Source organism: Cheilinus undulatus, linkage group 6 (assembly GCF_018320785.1).
Source record: "Cheilinus undulatus linkage group 6, ASM1832078v1, whole genome shotgun sequence".
NCBI lineage: Eukaryota > Metazoa > Chordata > Actinopteri > Labriformes > Labridae > Cheilinus > Cheilinus undulatus.
In genome coordinates, this window is record NC_054870.1 from 11,051,121 (window position 1) to 11,077,436 (window position 26,316).

Sequence of the window (26,316 nt, forward strand, 5' to 3'; positions counted from 1 at the left end):
TCATCATGTCTGTGATGTCAACGCTGTGTTAACATGCTTACTCTCACACACGCTTTCCCAGTTTGCTCTGCGCAACATGTTGACACACAAGCTGCACAAGCTTCGCGTGCATGATGCCGCAATAAATCACAGTGACTGTGTTCCAGTGTCTTTGATTCGGCATCTCACTACTTTGGCTCGTGGTTAAAGTTGATCCATAACACTCTCTGCATAATGCGCGCGTGTGTTCGCATGTAAATAGCGCGTGCCAATGTCCACCTCACAGCTCTTCCACACTTTCCCCTCGCTTCCCTGGATTGAATGTGTCGCTTTTTCTTGCAGATGGGTGCAGCCTCGGGAGCGCCGTGCACTCGGTTACTATCGCTCTGAGGCACTTCGCTCTGGGTGTAGACCCCACCGCAGCCTACTGGGATTTTGACCTGCTGGATGGACACGGTGGCTGGAGGGCAGAGGGCTGCCACATAACAGGCTCCGGGGGCAACACGACCACCATTCACTGCACCCATCACAATAACTTTGCTGTGCTAATGGTGAGTAGTCTACTGTGTGGTTCCAGTGTCATTCATTGTAGCACAACCATGCCCTCCCCTCCCTCCCACCCTTCACATTTTTCAGTGCTTAGGGCCTATTATGGATCAAATGCATCTTTTTTCGCCCTGGAATAGATGGAGTCACGTGTTGTAAGAAGCGCTTCATGCAGGGACCTTTGAAAGCTTCCTTTATTGTTGCTCTTCAGCAGAGGGAAAGGATTTGTCAAATGCGCTGCGGGGATTTATTGGCTTTGGAGTATGCGCTACACTAAATTCCCCCCCTATATCCTGGAGATGAGAAGTTGTGCGTGTTGTAGGCTATAGCCTGCCACCTTTTTTTTTTTTTCTTCCAAAAAGCAGCACAGCAGCAGCTGCACGAGAAGCGATGCTCAGGAGAAGGAGCGCCTTGTCAGGAGCTATTCGCCTTCGAGCGCAAGTGCCGTGCTAATTGGTTGCAACCACCTCCGAAAGGAAAATGTTGGACTGCAAAGCGTTGCATCCTTCATCTGTGTCGCTCAAGTTGAAGCCACGACCGACGACGTCCTCCTCTTCACATTGATTTCATGAGGATAATACCAAAAGCGCAATGGCATCGCATCGCCCAGTCGCTCCGTAGAGCCGCTGCGCCTGGTCCGCTCCTTTTTTTTTTTTTATTTGATTTTTTTTGGATGAAAAGAAATCCTCCGGATGTTTACCGAAGAGTGGGATTCGATAGACTGGGAGGTCAGTTCTCAGCAGAGCATGAAAAAGTGTTGCTTGAGATGTCGGTGCTTTCCGAGTTGCCTTTTTACCTGCATATTTTATGAAGCTGTTGTTCGTGTGTGGAGAGAAGCTGGATCGGAGGGGGAAAAAAAGCCGCATAGGAATGAGAAAGAGAGGGGTACAGGGAGGATGAGGATTGCTTAAATGACATGGGGGGGCTCTGGTGGGGGAGAGTGGGGTGTCTGTGGAGAATGGGGAGCAGATGTCAGGCTGTCATTGTGCATGTATTTGCTATCATACGCGGGCTTGGGGAGGCGCGCCGTCAGTGGGCACCTTCTGGCTGTCGGAATAAAGCAAAATCTCCGCTTTATTGTGACATTTCCTGCCTCTAGATTAATCTGAACTTCAATACACGTCCGACAGGCAGGATGGAGTCGGAGTGATGGGGGAGAGCAGACGCAGGAATGTCCACACTGTGGCGAGTGTTTGCGCCGAGGTTTTTGCGCGTCTGCTAATGCAGTCACCACACCCGCCTGGTCTCTGCAGTGCCCGAGAAAAGGACCCTTATTTACGGACTCGTGACATCATTCTCCTCATGGCCTCATCTAAAACACCGCAACAGTGACCCGTGTAGCTCAGAGCGGCTTCTGCAAGTAGCAGACCTGTTGCATAATCTTTTCATGTGAGAGGAATCGCCTTTTACTGGCTGCCTGCGAGTTGACCATGTTTAATTGACAGCATTTAGAAGTAAGGAGCCTCCGCCAGTGAAGCTCTCATTTAAACTCCTGCAGAGAGACTGAAATAACATCAAAGCTTTGATGTTCTGAGGGAAAATCAGGGGGAACAAGTTGCAAAGTCTATAAAAAGTCTGCTGTGACAGTGCTACAAAAGCCAACGCTGGTGTTTGAATTTTTTTGTGACTGTGAAGAATGCTTTCTCCCACTGCTGTATCACCTTCATTCTGCTTTTAGATCAGCTGTCTGCAGTGTACAGTGTGAACATCCAACCTCATGCTGCATGTGTGAAGCTGAGCAGACTGGCAGAGGGTTAGCCACAAAGCATGACAGCTCTGAAGGATGAATAATGCAACGAAATCATCCCAAAGAAACTGGGGGGGAAAGGAGTAAGAGATGCCTAAAAGGCACAATGCAATATGCAATTCCTGTTGATCCACACTCTTTCACTTCTTATTTGCCTTGAAATTGTGTTGTTGTGTTTATGTGTGTCTAAGTGTGTGCGTGAGCGAGATGATTAGTCTACAAATAGCATGACAACCCAATACAATCGCCCCCGGGGACTAAGGTTTGGGATATAAAAAGTACTTTAATGAGAATCTTTTTGACTTGGCTCAGAAAGAATTACATGCTGCTGCCTCCCTTCTCTTCCTCCCTCCATGCTTTGTGATCAGAATGCCAAATAACCGGCTCGGGACAGGATGTGTGTGGGAAAAAAAAACACCCAACAACAGCAGCTTTCAAAGCTTTTTTTTTATATTTACTTTATTTTCACCTCCTGCTGTGGACTTTTAAGAACGCCTAGAGCAGTAAATGTATTTCACTCTTACTAGAAAGCATGTGGAGATGAACTGATCAAACTTTTAATGCTTTGATTCATGGGCTTTGGGTATCTCAGGGGAAGCGGGTGCTTAAAACAGCAAGTGGTGTGATCTAGTGGAGGAATGAGGGGTCCTCTAAGAAAAGGCTTGACAAGGCACGTGTCAGTTCCTGCAGTCTGATGCATTTTAACGAGGGCTGTCAAATGATTTTTTTGTGATGAATTGCATTGTTTTTATTGCATTTAAATCTGTTTTTGTATCATTTTGGATTTTAAGGGTTTTGATGCATACTTGCATGATGGCAGATCTAAGAATATAACATGAACTTAAGCAAGGAAAAAGGAGGTTGTCATGGATTGAAAAGGAAACAAGAGGACTGTAAAAGGTAAATGTTTGATTAAGCAAAGTCTAAATGTATTTTGACTTATCCACTGAGCTGTCTGTGAGGTTTTTAAAGTGAAATAAGACATTAGGGAGCAGTGGTGGACTTCTTTTACATCACTGTGGCTGCAGAGAGATGCTGCAGTGATTTAACCAAAGAGTGCTGAAAGGGGCATCAAAACTTGATTAATCATGGTAGAAAGAAATAATGGTAGTGGATCTTAGTTAATGGCGATGAACGTGACAATAACCTCCATCGGGTAAATTTACCCGGGTCTGTTCTTCAGTTCAGCCTCACAGCAAGAAGGTTCCTGGTTCGTTGTCCAGTCAGGGCCTTTCTGTGCAGGATTTGCATGTTGTCTCCATGCATGCATGGGTTCTCTTCCTCCCATCAGTCATAACATGCTTTTATGTTAACTGGTGACTCTAAATTGCCCGTAGATGTGAGTGTGAGAGTGCCTAGTTGTCTGTTTCTATATATCAGCCTTTTTATTGACTGGCGACTAGTTCAGGGTGTACCCAGCCTTCGCCCAATGACAGCTGGCATGGGCGTAGCACAAGGGGGAAACAAGGGTACTGATTACCCGAGCCCACAGTAGGGAGGAGCTCTTGGGAAGCTTGCAATGAAAAGTGTTTTTTAATTTACTTTTTCTTGGTAATAAGTGTCATTATTGAGTCAAAAGCAACAAAGTGAACTGGTGCACAGACTTAAATTTGTATCAAATAGAGAGAAATAAAATACTGGATGGACCCTGCTCCTCCCTCAAAAACATCTAAATGGTATAGTCCAGCATTGTGAAATAATGCAGGTAAATTTGATTTAACCATTGTAGAAATATTGCTCATAATCCTGAAATTATGGTTTAAAATACATTTAAATGCAAAGGTATTTGTAAAAATGATGCAACATTTGCTGCTGTGCTAGCAGGGTATGGGGGCCCTGTGTGATATTCTTTCTAGGGGCTCAAAATCCCCAACTATGTCCCTGACAGCTTGGGTAGGCTCCAGCCCCCAGCGACCCCAAAATGGGATTAGCAGTTTAAAAGAATGGATGAATGCTCTTTAGTTGTTTCTACATTTGTTTTGATACAGTTCTTCCAGTCATTGACTTTTCCTAAAAGTTAGTGTCATAGAACCTGATGTTTTTAGAAATGGATTGCTTAACTCCAAACTCTATAAGTGGCCATGTATACCTAAAACCACCATGCGGGTAAAATGAACCCCGTATGGAACCATTAATTTTTTCCACTGTCTTATTTTACACAAGGAGGTAAACGATAAACATGCCATGGAAACACTGTCTATCTATTGCTGCACTACCTTATCAGAAAACGCAGATCAACCTTCAGCATGGACACCACGGGAAAAAAAAGAGCTGAGTAAGAATCAGATGATGGTGAAATTTTAGACATCAGTGATCACTCCTAGTGATCTAGTTAGTAATTGAGCCTGATCATTGCTGTTGAGCAAAATCAGCGCATTCTACTAGCTGGTTCATTTTACCCGCTGGCTGTTTTAGGTATATAGATATCTCTGGTGGTTCTGTGTTCTTGACAGCTTTTATTTTAATGTGTCTTAATGTTTTTTTTCTGGCTGTAGCATGAGGCATATTTTGTAGGTGATAATAGAGAGGAAGGTTGTAGATAAATGAATGTACTTCATAGATCACAAACTGGAAAATTGCGTTGTTGTAGCGGCTAGTTATCAACATGTAAGCAGCAGAAGAATAAATGCACCATAAAAAGCATCAAAAAGTATGAAAAAAATGAGATAAGTATGAAAATATTTACAGGTATCTTACATTGCAAATAAAGTGTTGAAATATTTAATCAAAAGTAAGCATTAAAATAACAATGGAAAACCTATTCACACTGGATGGAGAGATTACTACCTACTACTGTTGAATGCATCTCTTATTCAGTGGTTTATTTTGTTGTATTTTATTATTCCCCATGGATGATAATGCACTTCACAGCACGTCACCAAATATACACGAGTTGAGCCTCCTCAGGGAGTGCAGAAATTGATATTATGGCATCAACAGTCATGCTGTGGATGAGTCAGGCTTTTATTTTGAAAGCAGTGTTTTCCTTTTAAAACACACTGCTCTTAGCTGACATGGACTAAGTCAACATGATTATGGTTTTCTTTCCTCCCCTTTAAAATTATACATATACACTGCCTGGCCAAAAAAAGAGTCGCCACCTGGATTTAACTAAGCAAATAGGTATGAGCCTCCTATTGGATAATTACTGCATGAGCGATTATCTTTCAGCTGGCAACAAGTTATTTAACCCCAGCTGATGCAATGAGTAACTTCTCAGTTCTTAAACAATGGATTTTTTCTCCCCTAATGGCACGGGCATATTCCAAGATGACAATGCCAGGATTCATCGGGCTCAAATTGTGAAAGAGTGGTTCAGGGAGCATGAGACATCATTTTCACACATGGATGGCCACCACAGAGTCCAGACCTTAACCCCATTGAGAATCTTTGGGATGTGCTGGAGAAGGGTTTGCGCAGTGGTCAGACTCTCCCATCATCAATATTAAAATTAATGCAACACTGGATGGAAATAAATCTTGTGACATTGCAGAAGCTTATCGAAACAATGCCACAGTGAATGCGTGCTGTAATCAAAGCTAAAGGCGGTCCAACGAAATATTAGAGTGTGTGACCCTTTTTTGGTGGCGACTTTTTTTTGGCCAGGCAGTGTACACTGTGTCCATGTTTCAGGAAAGCCACATAAGTCAAACTAGTCTACTAGTCAGTTTTGTACTCTTTTCACCTGCATTGGCCCTTTAAAGGGAGGAGAGACGGATGTGCTGAGTTTGAGACAAGTGAGGGGGTCTAAATGAATTCCCACTTGTGTACAATGGTTCTAGAATCAGTGGTATATCCGCGATATCACTCAGATACCAGTGTTCTTTTACAAGCCTATATTCCTCACTTTGACGATCAGACTGGTATTCATTTATGTAAAAGGCAGCGTCCTATTTTCCAACCTTGCAAAATGACTTCAAATAAAAATAAACTGAAATTGTTATCACAGTCTGCCCCACAATCTGTGTACCACTAGCAACAGCCTCTCTCACCCTCTGCTGCTACAGTGAAACCCTGTTGAGTTACACTGTGTGCATAAGTGGTGCACTGCTTTGTCTATGCTTTTTCACACTGTCTCTCTAAATTTGTTTCATTATAGAAAATTGATAAAGTATTTCCTTGATGGCAGTTGAAATGGATTCACTGGTGTGTGATTCCTGGAATTTTCCAGCCTGTAGCAGTGGGATTTTATGTCAATGTGTGTCACAGATCCAGGTATCTCAGGTGAAGCGCATAGCTTTTACATCCATTAATATAAAATGTGTTTCTTGGACTCATTTGATTCATACAGTATGTTCTTGGCTTCTTTCGGATTCTTGGTGTTTGGGCTAATTTTCTTGGATCAGTTTTCTTCAGCTATTCTTCCATTTGGGTTTTGCTTTTTGCCTTGTGTTTCTAATGTGTTATTTTATTGTTTGTATTTGCACATTTTGCAAATTGTGAACCCTTCTTTTTAAAAGTGCTATACAAATAAAGTTCCACGAGTTTCCAAGTGATTTGTTGCCTGCAAACCATCACTGGATGGTCAATACTCTGCCTTCCTCTATGTTAAAACAAAGAAGGCAGAGTAAAAACAATTGTAACTCTACGCTTGTAAACACCAGCTGTGCTGCATGTTGTCATGGAGGTTCATCGGTGTGAAAAATGGAAAATACATTCACTGTGCAGCCGTGTAGGTAGCTTCCTCCTTGTTAATAGACAGGCCTAACAGAGGACTTAGAGTGACATAGCGCACTCATGTAAACATGCTCATATAAATACAAGATTGCCTGATATGGATACATGCACAGGCCGGCCAAGGCTGCAGCCAGAGGCCCCACATGTGCAAGAACACCTAGACTGGCCAGTCTACATTATTACCTGTTTGGTTGGAAACAAAAGGGCACATTTAGCCTACTAAGTCAAATGTACTCATGCTCATAAAATCGAGTTTTGTTTTCAAATGTCATCACTTTCCCAAAGGAAAGAAGTCAGAACAATGTGACAGCTGTAATCACCATCCAGATGCACTTTAACTGTTTTTTTTTTTTTTTTTTTTTTTTTTTACCCTGTATCTTTTCTTTAAATATGTAGTGCATGCCAGTGTACCCAATGAGCTGCCATGTAATAGACCTAACATGATTTTACTCACAAAGTTAGCTTCACTCATTGAAGCATGATGAGGATAGCACGGAGCTGAGTGGTTTAGATCAACCCATTATCTTGCTATGATCTAGCTATTTGGGTCAAAACTGGACCTATGATTGATACCAGAATTAGATCGGCACATCCCTAGAAAGCAGATCAAACCCCGACCTGTTGCTCAAGTTTACTCAGTCACAGAGAATATTCCATCAGTGTCAGGTGGCAAAAGACAGCATGCCTCTTCTTGCCCTGCACTGAGCAGAGCCTGAAGCTGCTCCAGATTTCAGCACCAGGGACAGTTCCCATGTATTCCCCCTCTCTCTCTCGCTGCTCTTTGCCTGCCTCTACCTCCCCCTCCTCCCCCTCCCGCAGCCTGGTGTCTGTCTGAAGGGAGGGCTGACTCACTCGTTTACAGCAATGCAGCCTCATCATCTGTCTTCATCACACTGACAGGCCTCAGGCCTCCCTCAGTCCGCTTAACCAGCCCAGAACACTCCCACACCATCTCTGTAGCTACGTTTTATTGTGCTTTAAATGGTTTAAGTTCTCTGCGCCTATAGTAGCAGTGTTGTTTTTGTTTTTCATTTATTTACTTATGGAGATTACACAGACGGAGGAGTTCCTGCATGTGTTAGCTGCAGCACTGTACACTCTTTAATATGCAGGAGCAGACCTTTACGACGACAGACACTGAAGGAGGGGGTGGCTGCTTTCTGTAGTATCCAATCCTAACAAAGACCCTAAGGCCACGGGCCAATAAGAGAGGAGCTGCTCACAGATGTGTTCCCACTCACTGTACAGAGTGTAATGGATGTGTGAGGAGGATTCCTGGAAGCAGGAGGCTCCTTGATGACGCTCTGCATCACAGTTACAGTAAAACAGGTGACGTGTTGGTAGAGTAGGAGGAATGAAGTTACACTAACCACATTTGCTGTTTTTTTAATTATCATTTTTAATGCTCAGACACTTTCACATCCTGCTCTAACATTTATTCAGGAGGAGCAAAGATAGTAACAGGGAGAAATTTTGTTCCATTTGTGGAACTGCTGACGGCTCATAGATGTATGAATGAGTTCACCTGCAAGAATTTTGCTCTATGGTTGGAAAATCTCTGCTTTTTGTGTTATTATAAAAAAGTAATGCAGGAGAGAGAATGGGAAAGGATGTGAACTTGTCTCAGATTTCTTTTTTCTTTCTCCTGTTGCTTTTTTAATATTCTGTTTTATGTATTAACATGCATCATATCTAGAAAGCCCTAACCCTAATTTTAAACTGTTGCTGCAAATGAGGTGGATGCATTGGATCTGCAACACGATGGTGGCATTTAATGGTACTGAGCCCACAATAATTAAAAAAGTTTACTGGACTGGATTTTGAGTCTGGCACAGCCCTACATCTGCACTTTTTACAGTATTAATAAAAGGCCACAGGACAAACAGTCTAGGAATCAGCAGTTTTATTACTTTGTGTGAAATCTGAATCTAAAAAGAAGCACCATGTCTGATGTAATATCAGGAGAATCTCACGCTGGCAGGCTTTTACTGCATAGTCTTGTACATTTCTTCATCAAGGGAGAATTTGCCTCTTTTGAGCCTCTTTGCTCTGACTTTGAATGTAATTGTGCAGTGCTTTGTTGGCTTGAACAAATCAATGGTCTTTCACATCATCCTCTCTATTTTTTATCATAAAAGCTGCTGTACTACAGCTTCAATGCCTGATATATGAAGTCCTCCCTAACTTTCCTCTGATATATTTGTGAAATAGCTCAGCTAAAGAGAGCAGAACAGACATCCTAATACTGAATTAAGATTGATCTCATTATGGCAACTTGCTACATTCAGTGAAATAGAGTGATGAATATTTTCAAAAATCCAACTCAATTAAAAAAATCATTGGGGGATGGATGGCATTTTCTCTGTAATACCAACAAAATCATCAATCGATGTTTAACAACTTTAACAACCTCAGAGTATCACCTGTTCGTTTATTTCTTGTGAGTCTCAGTTTAACTGTCAATAGTAAGTGACACAGAGGCTTCACAGTGGAAACATCAGTGGTATCTGGGCCTAGAGTGACTAACAGGGCCATCTTTCAAACCAGAACTTTCGGTTAGAGTGAGGTCTAGGGCAGCGATTGGTACTTTTGCCAAGAGGGCCGCATTAACTTTATTGTCAATCCCAATCCCTGCAACCACGATTGAACAAAACTAGCATGTAAGACTTTTCTTTGTTTGCTGTTTTCTCCTTTTACGAGCAACAGACTGTTACAATCACAAAGACTCCTTGTGTTGTAGAGCGACAATCTTTGACCCGCCCCCCCACAAGCTGTGAACTCGCACACAGTCGCAGAGACAGTGGTGATGTCAGCATACAGTGAGCGGTCAGAATCCCTCTAGCATGGCCAGGTTGATAGCCAAGACAGGGCAAGATTTTAGTTGTATAGTCTGACATGGTGCCATCGTGAATGACCAGATAAATCATGTCATCTGAGCCTTTCTAGTAATCAAAGACTGTTTCCATTTCCATGTTTCCATGGTAGTTTTGTCATGTTTGTCTATAATTTGCTGGTGTTGCCTTCATCAGGCAAGGTCTAGCACTGGAAGGTTGCAAAAAAAGATCTGTTTATTTGCAAGTTGGACAGTGTGCAGGAGTTTCAATTCAGTTGGTTGTTGGATACCTTGCCCTTGGATGCACCTGTCCTTAGAAATAGATGAGCAAAGCCACTATTCCGTTGTCAATTTACTGCTAATTGAAATTGACTTGGGGGCTGCATGGGGTAAAATGAAGGGCTGCATGTGGCCCCTGGCCACCAGTTATGCAACCCTGGTCTAGAGCTTTAGTTCCCAACCTCCCAGGTCTTAAAAAGGAGTTAAATCATGCAAAATCCAGATAACTTTTTTGTAGCTTTCAATAATCAGATAAATTCCACAATACTGATTAGCAAAGTCAAACTGGCTATATCTAGCACAGTGGCCTGGCAAATTATAGCAAAAAAAAACAAGCAGTTTTTGTTAAAAATCATCATCATCATGTTGTAAATGGAGGTTGGAGGGGGTGGAGATGGTTGGAGGGCAGCCCCAGCCCCACCAGTCTAAATGGGCATGATGCCACGATGACTAATCTGGGGATCCAGGAGAGTTCCAAGTGGGCCAGGCTAGTTGTAGTGCTGTAAGGGCCAGTGAACAGGGACTCCAGGCTAAATAGATCATACAGGCTACTCTCGTGAGGAATGGTTATGAGAAGTCATTGTGCAAGTCGCTTTTCCCTTCACTTCTTCCCTTTTGACTGTGCATCACTCTCTCATCTCTCCTTCTTCCTGCATCTCTGAGATTCTGCAGCCAGTAAACAACCAGTACGCTTGGTTAGTTAATCACTCCGCTCCAAGAACCTCCAATGATGTTTATGAATGTATTCAATAAACTGTGTGGTGTTATATAGCTTAATGTATATGATCTGAATAAGATCTGTGCAAATAGTTTTTACAACAGATCCTAACTGTTAAACATTTCTATTTAGCCCCTCTCTAGCACAACACAACACATAGAACTAAAATTGAATTTGCATAAAGTTAATTGGTTATAAAACTTTAAAGGCTGTCGTTTTTTAATAAAAGAGTCCCATTGTAATTTATAATTATGAGACTATGTTAAGATTGTTTTTTTGTTTCAGTTGCATGGACCAGAACTCTGAAACATACCCTACTCTAATCATTTCTGTTAATACAAGGCGAGAGAACGAGCGCTCAGGTGAACTGTGTGAACGATGACACATGATACACTAGTTTGAAGTATTTTTACCTGAATGTTAAAAGTGAGCTTTTCTGCTTTTTAAATGATTACAGGTAGAATTAACAATAGTATTGTTATAAATATACTAAATCTGAAACTATATATCTCTAGTTAAATGTTGTGAATAATAGTAGGGCTGAAAATCAGCCCCTCTCCTGCCCTGGTGACCCAAAAAGAGAAACCAAATTCCAAAGAATCTCAGTCAGTCTTTTATTTTTATTGCCTCAATCCATAGCAAATGTTATCCCAAGGCACTTTCTACAAACAGCAGGTCTAGGTCTTACTTTATGTAATATTATTGACAGAGACTTAACATTAAACCACTTTGAGTAAAGCAGCAAATAATGTTTAGCAAAGTGACGAGGAAAAAATCCCTGTCACAGAATCAGACTTATGTTGAACAGACATCCTCCGCTACTGTATTTATACTTTAGTAATCTCCAAGGGGAAATTCAATTTCTACACTGTGTTTTCTGGTTATAGTACACACATATAGTCCAGGAATAGACACATGTGCAAACACGATCCTATGCACTAATGCAGAGATGTCAGAGTGAGGGGGCTGCACATGAAAGAGTGCTTCAACAGCTGTGGGTTTGGTGTCTTGCTGAGGGGCATCTTTGTAGTGCTTAAGAAGTTAGCTGGCACCTCCGCAGCAGCTACACCAGTTCAGCACTCTAACAGCTGTTTTCCTCTGTTGGTCCTTACCAAAACCCTCTGGTTCCCAGCCCAAGGCCCTTCAGACTGAGCTCTGCTGCCCTGTAGATGGATAATCGAGGTGGATAGAGACAAACACAACAACAACCTTCTTCTCATTGTGTGTTGTCATTTACAAGTAATAGGTTTGCCAAAGGAACATTATGATGCAGATTTGTAAAATAAGCCTTGTCAGGTCTGTCCAAAAGAGAAGAAAACGGCTTTAAAAATGTTTGTTGAGTGCGGCTGGATCGATAATTTCTGATGCATTTCAGGTAGTCAAGGCATCTAAATGCTAATTGGATTTCTCAACACAATGTCAAGCAAATTTGTTGGAATTTTTGATCTATAATGGATTGTTAGCTGCAGAAATCTGAGACAAATACATCATCATCAGAATACCAATGATGGAGCCAGGATGTTATAACTGCAGGCTGGATTCTGTCTCCTTTGCTCTCCACATGGCATTGCTTTTGTGCTCATACATGAATAAAAAAAATCATCATGAAATTTCTGCCAAGCTCTGCATGTGAGCATCAGACAATGCTTTGTATCACACAGCATTGCTGTCAGTGCTGCATTCATTACAGTTATAGGTCTCTGCTCTGTGAATTTCAGGCTCTTTATATAAATGGTATGTCACCTTGTACTCTACTTTGAATGTGGACAAATGTTTTAGGGCCCTTTGATAGCACTGAGTTAAAATGTTTTGCCTCCATATCAACACAACTCTGAGCAGGATATTTCAACCCCAGATTTGGATATTATCAATGTGACACCATCTCTGCTTTGAAGGCAAACTATCAAGCTCTGATGAGAGAGGAAAGTGAAAGAAAATCAAAGAAACATTCATTACAGACACTCCTGATGCCTTGTCATCTCTCTCTTGCTTTGTTCTTCGCCCATCTCAGTGCAAGCCATAGACAGGGTAAAGGTGGACAAATGTTGCATTGCTTTGTACTGCAATGTGCTGCATTGCTAATATTCTTTAGGACACTACAATGCAGGCACAGGGCCAAGATTACATTTTGTAAAAGCCTGTTGATATCAGAATTTCTAACTCTTAAAGGCTATAATGTTCTATACTGTTTTTTTATTATGCAGAAAATGCTGTGCCTCTGAAAACTTCAACCTACGATAGCTACAACTGTGTGTTTCTATGTGGGCAACTCATGAGTCATACATTGATTTATTTAATAGTAGAAGTAAAGCATAAAGCTCTTATTGTCCAATGCAAGAGATGTTGTCTTTACTTTCTGCTTTTCTGAAGACTCATAAAATAATTTTTCACAACTCAAATTTGGCTTTTACGTAAGAAATTCTTCTGTCCGTGATGATAAACCTGAATCAAATTGTATTCATATAAATTGTGGGGAGGAGGAGAAGAGAGAGGAGGTAGTTGATGAAAACAGTGGCACACTGTTATAAGCTAATACCACCAGAAGCAGTTTGATTGCACTTTAAAGATGGTTTAAGATAATCAGATCAGACAGAAATGTTCAGAACTTCCTCCTGTCTTTCCTTATTGTTTTGTCTTTTTTTGTCCTGTCATTAAGAGGCATTAATCCAGTTCAATCAGGAGAGACGTAATAAGAGTTTAACATTAATTTATTTTACAAATTTAATGAAAGATAATTGAGCAAAGTCCTTGGCGATTAGACTCCATCATGTTGACTTCATGTATTTGAAGGGGTAGTGAGGCAAACAACAGGATACCCCCCTATGGAGTCTGGACACTGGTGGTGGTGTTGAGAGATGCAGGATCAGATGAGGAGGAGAAGATATCTGATGCCAGCCTGGTACCAATACCAACACATCCAATGCCTACCACACTGATATACATCATGTCAGTACAAGCCCCCCTGATGCAACCACTCAAATGAAAGGCACAAAAACAGGCATTTAATGTTTGATTTTGTGCACTTGCTTTATTTCAGCAGAGCATTAACATCTTTTCATGTTTTTGCTGTCCGGTGCAATGTCAATGATCTGCCTGTGTTTTCTTACCAAGCATACAGCCACACTGGCTGACAGTGTTTTTTTTTCATAGTTAGTTTCTGGTGCAGCAACAGTACATGAATTTTCTTTGAGCCTTTTGCATCAAAAGGAAAACCCTTTTATATGTTCTATTGGCATTTTTTAGATGTTTCTCAAATCATTTATGATTCTGAGACAGCTTTTCTCACAGTAGGAGTATTTCCTGCTTATTTATTTCCTTTAATATAGTGGTCGTGCATCAGAAAGTCCTAGAATAACAATCAATCCCCAAAGTTGTTTATTTTGCTCGCGTTTCTGCTCTCACTGTGAAATGTCTGGAGTCGTACGACCAAAATATCAAACATGCCAGAAGTCCTTCTGACCAGTCAGGAGCAGGTCATCAAGTCGTAGTCAGCCATCATACCCCCCTGTACACAGCACGACAAATGACGCCCAATCTGACTAAAGTCGGCCCGACTTCAGAGTGTGTCATTTGACTCAAAATTTGTGGCTGAATCGGTGGAAAATTACGCAGTGTACACCTGGCTTAACTGACCAATGAGAAGCATCAGGTGCCTACTATGCCAGTTTTTATTGACAAAAGCAAAACATTTAATTGTTGTGGCCCCATGGTTGCTAAGATACTGCAGAGATGCAACTTTTAAAAACACATGGCTGACAGGGAAACCACTCCACCGGTAGCCGAGTGGAGAAAGCTGCAAAAGTACCACAACGATTGGGAAAAAGCCAATGAATGACCAGAAAATGAAAGAGAGACTGTTGATTAAGCGATCTGCATTGTCCATCACAAGATTTTCTTGATTTTTCATGTGGGAATTACATCCCCCTGCTGCCCTGTTCCTTATTTTCATTTCTGGCAGTTGGCAACCCTACTTGAGAAGTTGTCTGACTTCTCCTTGGTTAGGGTTGGGGTTGCACCCATGCACAAGCGCACTCATGCTGTGTGCACACTGTAATGTCTGTGTGGTTTGGTGTATATGGGACAAATAAAATGCTCCCTCAAAGGCCAGGATAGCCAAGCATAAAAATGATGTTAGCACAAAAAAAATCTGTCTGCAACATTATCATCAAACTGCTCAGTGGCCTCTCTCATATTCTGTGGGATAAAGAGAATCCCTCAATGATGAAGAGGCAGGGACATTATTGTTAAACTTATCCAAAGAAAGGCTGACTTGATCTTTTTTACACTCAACAACCGAACCTTACTGTCCAAATCAAGAAATAATCCTCAATTTTTGTAAGTCATACATTGCATTTTTAATTATGCTATACTGATTCATTTAGTCTATTTAACCATCTATTTTGTGTATTTACTGTTTATTATGGCATCATATGAGCTGTTTGACTGACAAATTGAATATGTCCCACTAGAAAAGACTGCCAATTGCATGTGGGTGGACTATTTAAAGTTGTCATTCATCCTGTTTACATTGAGAAAGACCCAATCAGAGTCAAAATATCAGCATATTTGCACCTTATTAAACTGATGAATTGACTGTGTGCTCCAGAAATGTTTACATTCATTCTGCGATCATCTGTCCTTGTTATAAGATGCACTGATCTGCTATTGTGTTCTGCTGAAGTGCAGACTTCCATACTTAAAATCCAAAGGCCAAAATACAGATTCTACCCTTTAGTCGAATCTGTACATAGAGATTTAAACAAACCAACTCTTCAGGGATTTTACAATAGGAAGAAGAAGTTATTTTATCTGGTCCATTGGTTTCATTCTTGCTCTCAGGTGGAGCATCTTTGGTCTCCAATGTGCCAAACTGACCACAGCTCACCTGTCCTTGCTGCTGTGGCTCCATCTTGAACCAAACCAACCAGGACGGGCTCCTATCTTAATACATTAGCTCTCATTGGCTGAGCTGTCTGCAGGCTGGATGGCGGTGTGACAGCCCTGCTGACCACCAGCTCCTGTCTGCCGCACAGAGAAGCAGAATACAAAAGAATCCTTTTTCTTTCTCTGGAGCCTTTATCCTAATGACTGTGAGAACGCTGCTCTTTACAGACACCTCTGAATCACCGCTATTGTCACTCACAAGGTAGTAACACAGAGGAAATGAAGATGAATGGATGAAAGGATTGTCGAGGAGATATAATTAGAAAGCTCGTAGAGGAAGTGCAGATTGATTGTGATTGCATTCTTTAAAAAAAAAGCATCCTTTAAAGGAAGTTGTTGATTTAAATTCAGTCCACATTTGGGTTTTCCTGTCTTGCAATTAAAGCAAATACTCAGAGACTGTAAGCGGTACAGGATATGTGTTACTAATCAAAAACAACCTCCTGGCAACTTCTGTGCCTCAGAAGCAGTGTTTTTTTCTTGTTTCTGCCCTGTTTTCTCTGTCTGTTTTTCAGTATGGAGCCGTTTTCAAAGTCATATGTCCTCATTAGTCTTTTGTCCACATCCTGACTCAAGGCGGACATAATGACACAACCAGCCAGTTTTCAGCGTTCGCCCACGAGCAGGCGCAGCCTTCAGCCTGGTTATCTCTGTGCCCTCCGCTCTTCTATCTCTGAGATATTTTCTTCTAAAGGAGCTTTGGTGTGTGTGTTTAAGGAGATGAAGGGGTTTACAATGATAATGATGATGACCTGTTTAGATATGCAGCCGTGTCTCACAGCGCTGTGTTGGCTTCTTCTGTTGATATGTAATGTAGTGGGAGGGGAAGAGGGACGGGGTGATGATAGGCTGTGATATCAGCAGAGGGGGGCCGCGTCTTGTGTTTGTGTGGAAGCTGTTAGGGGGTTTAAAAGGAGACGCCAAGCAGAACACAAGTCTGTGCTTCTGCAGAGCAATACAGCACACATCAGGCTTGTTATGGAAGTTTAAAGGACAATCTGACCTTTGGTATCTCGCTCTTAATTTCACACTTTTCTCCAGGTGTGTCTGTAAAAATGCAGGCGTGGACAACTTCTTTCCTTTAAAGGCTTTAATAAAACTTTGCAACAGTACAAACGTGCTTTAAATGGCTTCTGTGAGTCTGAATGACCCTGTGAAAGATGCTAGTAAATGTAACGACATAAATGCATAAAGCATTGCTCTAAGCAATGTTGTATTCTCAAGCATAGCATTAAGTGCCATGATTGTTAATAGAACCATCACAACCACTTCCTGTTCAATGGCTTGAAAATGTGTGCCTGGAAACAAATTGGGCCAAAAAGTCAAAGTCTCTTTCATTTTTACATGTTTTGTATTTTCTCAAAACCAAATTTCATTTTGCTTTTCATTAAAGGTCACATATTATGCTAAAAAAAAACTTTTTAAGGCTTTCCTAACAAGAATATGTACCCCTGGCCATTCCACACCCCCCCCATTTTTCCACCTTTCAGAAAATGTGCGCTGAAACAAGCTGTTCTCAGATTAGTCCCACCCCCAGGTTTGGTTGGCCCTGTGTGATTGGGAGAAAGTTCCACCCTCCTCTCCTGATCTGAGAGGAGGATCGGGAGAACCACATCCATTTCCTGAGTGGGGCGGAGTCAGGGGCGGAGTCAGACAGATTAGTAACATTTAAAGCCACAGACACAGAAACAGCTCGTTCTGAGCAGGGCTGAAACAGAGGGGTGTTTTAGACATGCAAAAACCCAATGCTGGAGTGTTTTTTAAGCAAAAATCTTCACAGGCATGTTTTGGGGATCCCTGAGACAAAATGTTGTGAAAATATGTTACCTTTAAATTAATCTGATTGGTCCCATAATAGAGGAAAGTTTTCATTAATGTCCCTGTGAATGAAATCCACACTTTGTGTCTTAACAAACCAGATATGCTGGAATAAGGTTGCTGTTAAAATATGAAAACACTTTTTTAAAATTTAGACCCTTAGAAAGTTGTTTCATCTCTTTCCTGGCTTGGTTTTATTTGAGCAGAGCAAATATCTGAGCCCATGACATCACCGGTCTTGATAAGGAATAAAAATTTAAAAAATAAAAATTTTGTTAAATCTGAGAGGATTGTATTTCTGGTGAGTGGGCGTGGCTTCAGCTCATTCAACAGACACGCCCCCACATCCTAGAGCAGATTTTACTGCCTCATTTTTCATGATTTTGAAGCTTCATTTCATAACTTTAGATATGATTTTCATGACTCAAATATGTCCTGCTGCTTCATAACACAAATGCCTGTCATACAGCAAACCTGAATAAGATTTTTTTTATTTTTAATCACTTCACAGGCAAACAGAGTACGATCGCTTAGGGTTGCTGTTAATGCAGACCTTAAACTTGGAGAGGAGAGAACAAACCTTTTGCCTCATGACTGTGTCTCACATTAATCCCACTGATACAAACGGGTGATGTTTGGGTTGTTATCTGAGTGCTCTTTAGTGTGGGAGGGAGATTTGGTGATGAGCGGACTTAGACTGAGATGCTGGTTCTCTGCTTGCATTGTTTACAACACATGCATGCTACCACACGGTGCATTCATGGCCCAGCAAGAACATCAGAATTTGGATTGGGAACGTAGATCAGCACCATCAGTCTGATGGCTGATTTAAAAGCAACTTTAATATTGGACCTGATTCTGATATTGAATGGTATCTGGCCCATTCAATGTTCAAACCTGTCTATAAACTGTAGAGCATAAATCTAGTGGTTAATTACTCTGTATATACTGCCGTTCATCTTCTTCCTTTCAAGCTGTACTCTTAAATCATCGCTGTGTGCACCTGCTATCAACACCCAGTACACCAACTTTGAATGTGCAGCACACACCCACTCACTCTAAAATGGGGTGCACACTACAAGATAACTGCAGATTTTGGGTCACCTTCCCTCCCTCCAGTCAAAGTCAGCGAAGACCCAATTACCAGATGGTTCTATGCATTATCTTGCCAGGTTTTCCTGTGGTGTAATAAGAGTGATTTCACCTTTTCTTATCTGCTTGGGACCTGATCTGACTTGAGATCATAAATATTAATTATGCTCAATATATAGATGAGAACTTCTGTTGTTCAGGGGGAAACAAAGGACAGTCATGAGGAGGAATGTCATATAAACATGGAGCCATAGCAAATCAGGAAGCAAGCTGAAGTAGGAAGGAGGAAGCACAACAAACACAGCCATGGTGCTGATAGCAAACGAAATTGCTGCAAGTAGACATATTTAGTTTGTAAACTCTAAAGCATAACCATGTGACATTACAAGTTTTGAGAGTGGAGACTCTAGCTGTGGGGGTATTGGGTGCTGTGATGGCCATCTCATTGCACACCACACACTGTAAGAACAAAACCATTAAATTGGTCATTATTTGTCATCATGTGTGGCGTCCCTCATGTTCTTAAAAAAGATGTTCAAACTCTTGGTGTGTCCAAGGCTCGACTCTCTGATGCATGTATGATAATAACCATGGTTTAGCTTGCTTTTTCCAAGGTATTCTGCTGGTCATGTCTGCTTGCAAGGAAATGACTTAACATCCTCTCCTGATCAGAGCATTTTGTTGTTTTTGTACCAGCCTCATTTGACACAATCTTTAGTTGGAATATATACGTGTTTTTTCCTTTGGAGAACTACAGTAGATATTTCTGGCACAACTTTATCAACTTTCAAGAAACATGGAAGATGAAAAAAGTCTTGATGGAAACAGAAAGATCCAGCAACACTTGTAGTTTAAAACAAGTTCTAATAAAGTTGTTAATGCTTAAATAAAGTTTCTGTAGCTTTCTGTTTCCTTCATATTTTTTTTTTCTTTCAAATCTTTTATTAGATTTATATGACTGGATAAGTTTGAAAATTAAGGCTATATATACGTAACAATATTTTCAGCTGTTTACAGCAACTTTTGTTGAATTTTGGCTGATTACTTACATGACAATGCTAATTTTGGTGCCTGAAAATGTGGTGTTTTTAAACAGTGGCTCCAGGGCGCACCAAAAAAAGCAGTTCCTGTAAAAATAGACATTACTCACTGCATAACAGTTCCTGTTAACAGCCTTGCCTGAGTAGGTGGACTACAACAACTATAGTGGATCCTTGAGTTCTGTTTGTGCTACTCTCTCCCAGGTGCTATTTTCTTAAAATATACTCAGTTTGTAGTTTAAAGTCACTTTGAGTAGCAGACCCCCTCCACACAAACATCTGTGCATTGGTCATTTTTGTGTTTACACCTCACTGCTCAGTAAAAGAAAGAGGATGTGCTTTTGTGCATGTTGTTATATTGCAGGAAGCAAAGAACTACACTGAAAGTTTTCCCTGGCAGACATGATGTTCCTGCTCCTTTCTTGCTTCGGCATGAGTTTGCAACAGTTTTGGGCAGGACTTAGCTGCCAGCATGCAGTAGCTTCCAGTGGAGCGTTTCCTCAGATGTAGCTATAGCGGCAGTTTTACCAGTGTGCATGTATATGTGAAACAGTCTGTTTGACCTGTCAGGTTGGCCTTCAACACCAATAAAGCTGTGACAGCTAGTTTTCCAACTGTTCCCAAGTCCACGTTGTTATAGCCTTCACAGATTGATGCCTTTTATCAGTTCAGTACCCCTGAGGGCATGCAGAGGTTTCTCCAGATTCTTTGAATTTCTTGATATCACGGACTGTAGACGGTGAAATTCTCTGAATTCACTGGAATCGCATGCTCAGAAATGTTGGCCATAAACTGTTGGACCATTTACCCACACTGTCTTATACAACATGAAAAACACTGCCTTGACCTTCTTTCCTTTCAAATGTTCAAGAATTTTTGAGCATCCCACAACCTTCAGAGTCGTTTTTGTCCCAACTTCACGGGAAATTGTTGCAGGCATCAAATAATGCAGTTTTATAAGTTTGAACATGACATCCTGACTTTTTTTGGAAATGTGACATGTAGGGCACATGAAATGATTGAAACGTTTGCAGAATATAGTGTCAAATCAGTGGTTTACATTGATTGCTGTGGTATGGGAGATTGGGGGTTCAAATTCCAGCCAGTGCACAACTGGGCCTTTGGAAAAGGTCCTTAATGCCAGGAACACCTGTCCCAGCTGTAACCTGCTTTGGGTAAAAATGTCTGCTTCATGACATTATAAGGTAGTGTTGTTTTCTTGCACAAATACTGCAGCTAAGAGCCTAATCAAATGATACATCTTACTTGGACTGATCAGTAAGGTACTACTTGTAATTTTAGTCCAGAATCATTGCATAATAATTATCATCAAGTTTATGCTGTAAAAGTCTGAGTTTTTAAACTCTAAAATATTATTTTTTCTCATAAATTTACTACTTTTTAAACTCAAATATGCTGAGTTTGGTTTTGTGTAAATATAAAACTTTCAAATCTCAGAAAGCTGATATTATTCTCAGAAATCCTCTTTTTTTGTTGAATTAAGTTCATTTTTTTATCCTTTATGGTAGCCCTAATAGACTCATTTCTAATCATGTCTTTTTGAAAATATATGCACATCTTATTTAGACTGTCAGAAGACATAAGGCACCCCCTGAGATCTTCGGTGCCCCTGCCCCCTCCAGGGTGCCCAGACTTTTAGTAATAGGGTATAGCATAACCAAGATATAATGTCTTCACATTAGAAGGTCTCTACAGGACCATTGTTGAGTTTCATTTTAGACAGAGCCAGGCTGAATATGCCTGTCCTCTCTGCTCAGCTAAGCTAAGCGACGCTAATTTACACCAACTTCTGCTTCGTGTTTACCAGTCGGACTCTGCCAGTGAAAGTTAGGCATATTTTGCATGCTTCAACGTGCAAGCTGTGGTTTCCCGTTTGTATTTGAACAGCAAATGTTACTTTAAGTAAACACAAGCATTAGTTAGTAATAAGTAAAGCATTATGGGTATCTGTGATGGTTTTAAGCCTTGTCATAATTATACAGCTTAAGCTAATTCTAACAGTAAATGCTAATTATTCACAGCCCACTTAACATCAGCTACCTCTCACCCTTTACCTCACTTGCACTGCTTCCAAACGTGACAGCTGACAGACGAGCACTAATCCGCCTCCATCAGCGTGTAGGCTGCCGTGCATCTCGCTCTCCAGCAGCTGACTTCACCCGTTACTCTGCAGCTCGGCTTAGTGCTGTGCGGACTCACCCTGCATGAGTCGAGGTTCAGCTTAGGTTAATATTTAATAAATGCACTCATGTTCCATTTGTAGGCATTAACTTAAATTTGATGTCAGGCATGATTACTTAAGCACACGAGGACTGCTTTGTGTGAGCGTGTGATTGTGTGTGTGTGCTGCAGCTGCTGATGTGATTTAACCTTTTAGTGCTTGCAGACTTGTTTTCCGTGTGAAAGGGGAAGGGGTCTGCTTCTGCACCCCCTCAGAACAGATTGCTGCAGGCCGTTAACCTGACATGGGATGCAGATTGTTCTCTCCCTGCACTAATGAGTTCAAAGCTCACAGACCTCCATTTATCCCAAACATCAACAGTTTTACCCCGCGTGGGCTTTGCTGGAGTCGGCCAATACTCGCCGTTGGCCCTCCTCCTCTGAGCTAGTCACTCTATTTTTAATGCACTCTGCATCCTTCTTTAGCACACAAATTGCATTTCTTTAACCTATTGTTATTCTAATTATGTATGCTCCTCAGCCAAATGTATGAAAGATTATAATAGTGCTGCTTGCAGCAGAAGGGATTGTTGCACTTAATGTGTCTGCGTGTGTAAAGAAAGTTAATAGGCTATTCGGTGGTCCCACAGTTTTGATGTTGTTTGCATACAGTGGGTGAATAATTGGCAGCCAGTTCTGTTTATTTTATAGCGCTTGCTTCAAATGTAAAGCTGTCTTTGCTGACAAGCTGCCTTTATGGAAGATAATGATGCAGTCCCATTTTGATTTCATTTCCAAGTGAATGATTTTGGCACACATTCCCCCAAACAATCAGCTGGATGTGAACGCTCTTTTCTTCTTTTTTGGATTGACAATCATCGTCTGCACAGGCTGTCATTAGTCACAAACGATTTAAATGAAACACGTCCCGCTTGTCCTTTTGCTTATGACAGAGGCCATCTGACATACATGATTCATGTGCAAAAACACTGTCAGGACTCACGCTCTTCACTAAACAAGCCACGGGGAGGAAAAAAAAGTGTTTGACTTAATAATGTGGCATCTGATCTGAGAGTGTCCATGTTCAAATGTTTCCCCCCACCACCCCCCCACCAGCTGTTCCCTCCTCCACTGTGCGACCCTCCCTGAACCCCAGAGACAGCCTGGTAGAAATGAGGGCATGCTGGGCAAACACTCCCTCTCTCTCCTTCTCTCTGAGCCTCATCTGTTTGAGTTTCTGTCTCTGCCTTCAGCCGACTTGCTGTATTTCATGTTCTGCATTTACCAGAGCCGGGCAGCGCCTCATTTGAACAATGCTGGGCAGTCTAGACAAACACATTAACAGCTCCCCCCTCCCCCCCATCTACCAGGGAAGTTAAGAAAGTGATCCCGCCCTGCGGCAGGCTGGCCGGCTGGCTGTCTGGCTGGCCGTCTGTCTGCGTCCACCGCTGTTGTCAGCCAAAACGGCAGCTCCCAGACTGCACACTTCTGCCCCTCCATTTCCCCGCTCACTGCTGCTGCTGCCAAGCCCTGATTAGAAAGTATATCAACACAGAAACAGAAAAGGCACGGGGTTAAAGGCGACTGCTATTTTCATAATAGACTAGAGGAAATTAAGCTCTTGCGAGTGATTCATTGCACATCTTGGCCTTTTGTGCAAACAATCATGACCTTTGATGTTTGACCTCCTGGTGGTGTAGGAGTGCATCTTTCTTTTCAGTGTACAGCAGGAGCAGAGCCATGCCCTGCAGTTAAATAATAATTTAATCTACAGTAGGGTGTGGAGCTACTGCTGCTGCTGGTAGTGATGCTTGTAATTAGGGAGCAGCTATTGATGCAATGTGTACCCCCTCTGCACTCCAAGGAGGAAGATAAGGACAGCACAAAATATGACTCTCATCCTTTGAAGGAGGGATGATAAAAAGACATTTGAATGGTTCTGTCTTTTGGCAAGGTCCAAAAGGAGCTCTTCAGATTTTACTTTTTTTCAATGTGATGTCAAAATAAATATTTCACCACCGTGAAGGAGGGAATTCTCTCTCAGGCTACAATGGAGCTGCCATGGTTATTTTATTGATCAGCCCCATTCTTGCAAATAAATCAATCATGAACAAAAAGACCACCTGTAGATTTCTAGGCAAACTCTGCTGCATACAGAGGAGTGAAAGAACAAAATGAATATGGACTTTCATAAAAGGATTCAGCAAGAAGGAAGGAGAAAACAAAGGGCAATTATTTGCTTTTAATCTCTTCTTTTCACTCGGAAGATAGATGGCATAGTCATCCGGTATGCAGTAGGAGGGTGAAAACAGTTCAAGTTGGTGATACTTAGAGAAAAAAATGAAAAAGAGTGCTTTGCAAGGTCCTCAAATGGTTCAAATACTTTAACATCTAGGGTGCTTTAGGGTTGTTGCCTTCCTAGGCTACCCAGGTCATTCCCTGTTGGATAGGCTTGGCTAGTGCTTAAAGTGGGTGATAAAACAGCGTCAGTTTGGAGGCTGCAGTCTTCAATGCAGGACCTGGGTTCTGCAGCTTTAGTAGACCACCTGAACAGATCTGAAATCAGACTTTCTGGTCCCACAAAGCTAGCCCTGTTGCATCACCACCTGTTTAACCATTTCAAAGTGCCATCCCTGTCAGCAAGCAGAGTCAACAGCTTCACTAGTACTGACAGTCTGAGGTTTCACTCACACCAGAGCTGTTTGGTCCAGTTCAACCCAAACCTGGTCCATTTCCCCAGATAGTCCAGTTTTTTTGGAGTGGTGTGAAAGCTTATACAAACTCTGGTGTGGACCACACTAACAAGGGGGGTCTTGGTTTTGCTTCCAAGGAATCCCTGGTGTAATATGTTTGTAGTGTGAGAGCAAAGTGGACCGACTTGTGAGCCAAAGGCAGGAAGTGGGCCGACCTTCTTCTTCTGTTCTGATTCACTTGTCTCATGTTAAGAATGACCTCCTGGACAGCTTGCTGCCACGCTGTCTGCTCATACACTAAAAATCCCAAGACGGTATAAATTCACTGTTTTTCTTTGTTTATTTGTTAAAAAAACAAAAAAGAGCAGCAGAAGTAGATGGATTTCCAGCTTTGTCTTCTTCTACATCTCCTTTTCTTCTTCACTGCTGTTTCTTGGGATGACGGCACCATAGATGTGTAACTGCTTGAAGTTGTCCAGACAGTTTGGATCATTTGACAAAGTCCAATGTTAAAGCAAACCAAACAACAGGAAAGGGCAACAGTGTTACAGTTTGAGCCCCAAACTGAACCAAGTTCCTGGACTATCGTGTGAAAATGACCTTAGAAACGGGAGTCTCATTCGAGGTGTGAAAGCAAAGCGGGCTAACTTGTGAACCAAAGGCAGGAAGTAGCCTAAAGCGTTAGATGCGTTGCAATATGAAAGCAAACCAAACAACCTGTCTCTGGGCTATCAGGTGTGAAAACAACCTCAGCCCTGTCTCAAGGAGTTCCTTTCACTCCACTGTGTTTTTTTTTTTTTTTTTTTTTTTTTTTTTTACTCAACAGTTTACACCCCATTTTCTTTAGATACAGGATTACTACCTCTGGTCTGTGTTGTTAGATATTCCAGCACATACTGAACAGTGAAGTAGCTTGCAATAAACAATGAATGAGGGAATTTACAATCACATTTCATTTTGTGCGGTGTGAAACAGAGGCATCTGTTGCCTACATACTTTTGGTCAGCGCATGTCTCAGTACATTGGTAGACTAATCTCATCGGTGTATTAGACACAGCCAACATTTTAGATGGAAAAAAGTATTAGGGTCTGAGTCCACAGCCACTGTGTCTTTTGCTCTGGCAGAAATTATTTTCAATACAAAGTAAAAGTAGTCAAGCATTTTCAGTGTGCAGTGTCCTGAGCATAACAATGCCCTTTGTTTGTTCCAGTACTCAGAGTGCTCACAGTTGAACCAGTTCAACTTTTGAAACAGCTCCTAGCTCATCGATGCAACTTCTCCTTCCCTGCCCAATCAAATAAAAGACCCTACTTTTGTTCTTTTTGGTCGGTGACCACAGGCCCTTTTGTTTCATTGATCTGGTTTAAAGGTCACATATTATGCAAAATAAACTTGCAGGCTTTCCTGGCAGAAATATGTGCCCCTGGATTGTCCACAATCAAACCAAGTACCAGAAAAATCTATTCCCTCCCACCCTCTCTTTCTCCACCTTTCAGAAAATGTGTGCTGAAACAAGCCGTTCTCAGATTTTCCCCTTATGATGTCATGTGGTGAGTTTTCTTATTTATTTGATAGTTAATTCTCTATTTATTTAATTTTAAAGTGTCCTGGCCAAGAAAGGCAGCAGCACAGTTAGCCCCGCCCCCAGCTCCGTTTGGCCCTCCCAGCTTGGAAGAAAGTTTCACCCTCCTCTCCTGATGCTCCTCTTAGCTGGCGACTGAGGCAGCCACATCCATTAAGCCACATCCATTTCCAGAGAAGGGGTGGA

General features: G+C 41.7%; 1 protein-coding gene across 2 annotated transcripts in view; it reads left to right on the top strand.

Annotated features, from left to right (window-relative positions):
• Positions 1-26,316, top strand: part of LOC121511269 (adhesion G protein-coupled receptor A3) — a 450,943-nt gene that overhangs the window by 301,523 nt on the left and 123,104 nt on the right. For both annotated transcript variants that reach the window (XM_041789870.1, XM_041789871.1), the window contains one exon: positions 322-530. In XM_041789870.1, the coding sequence (XP_041645804.1) occupies positions 322-530 (209 nt within the window). The remainder of the gene's footprint in view (positions 1-321; positions 531-26,316) is intronic.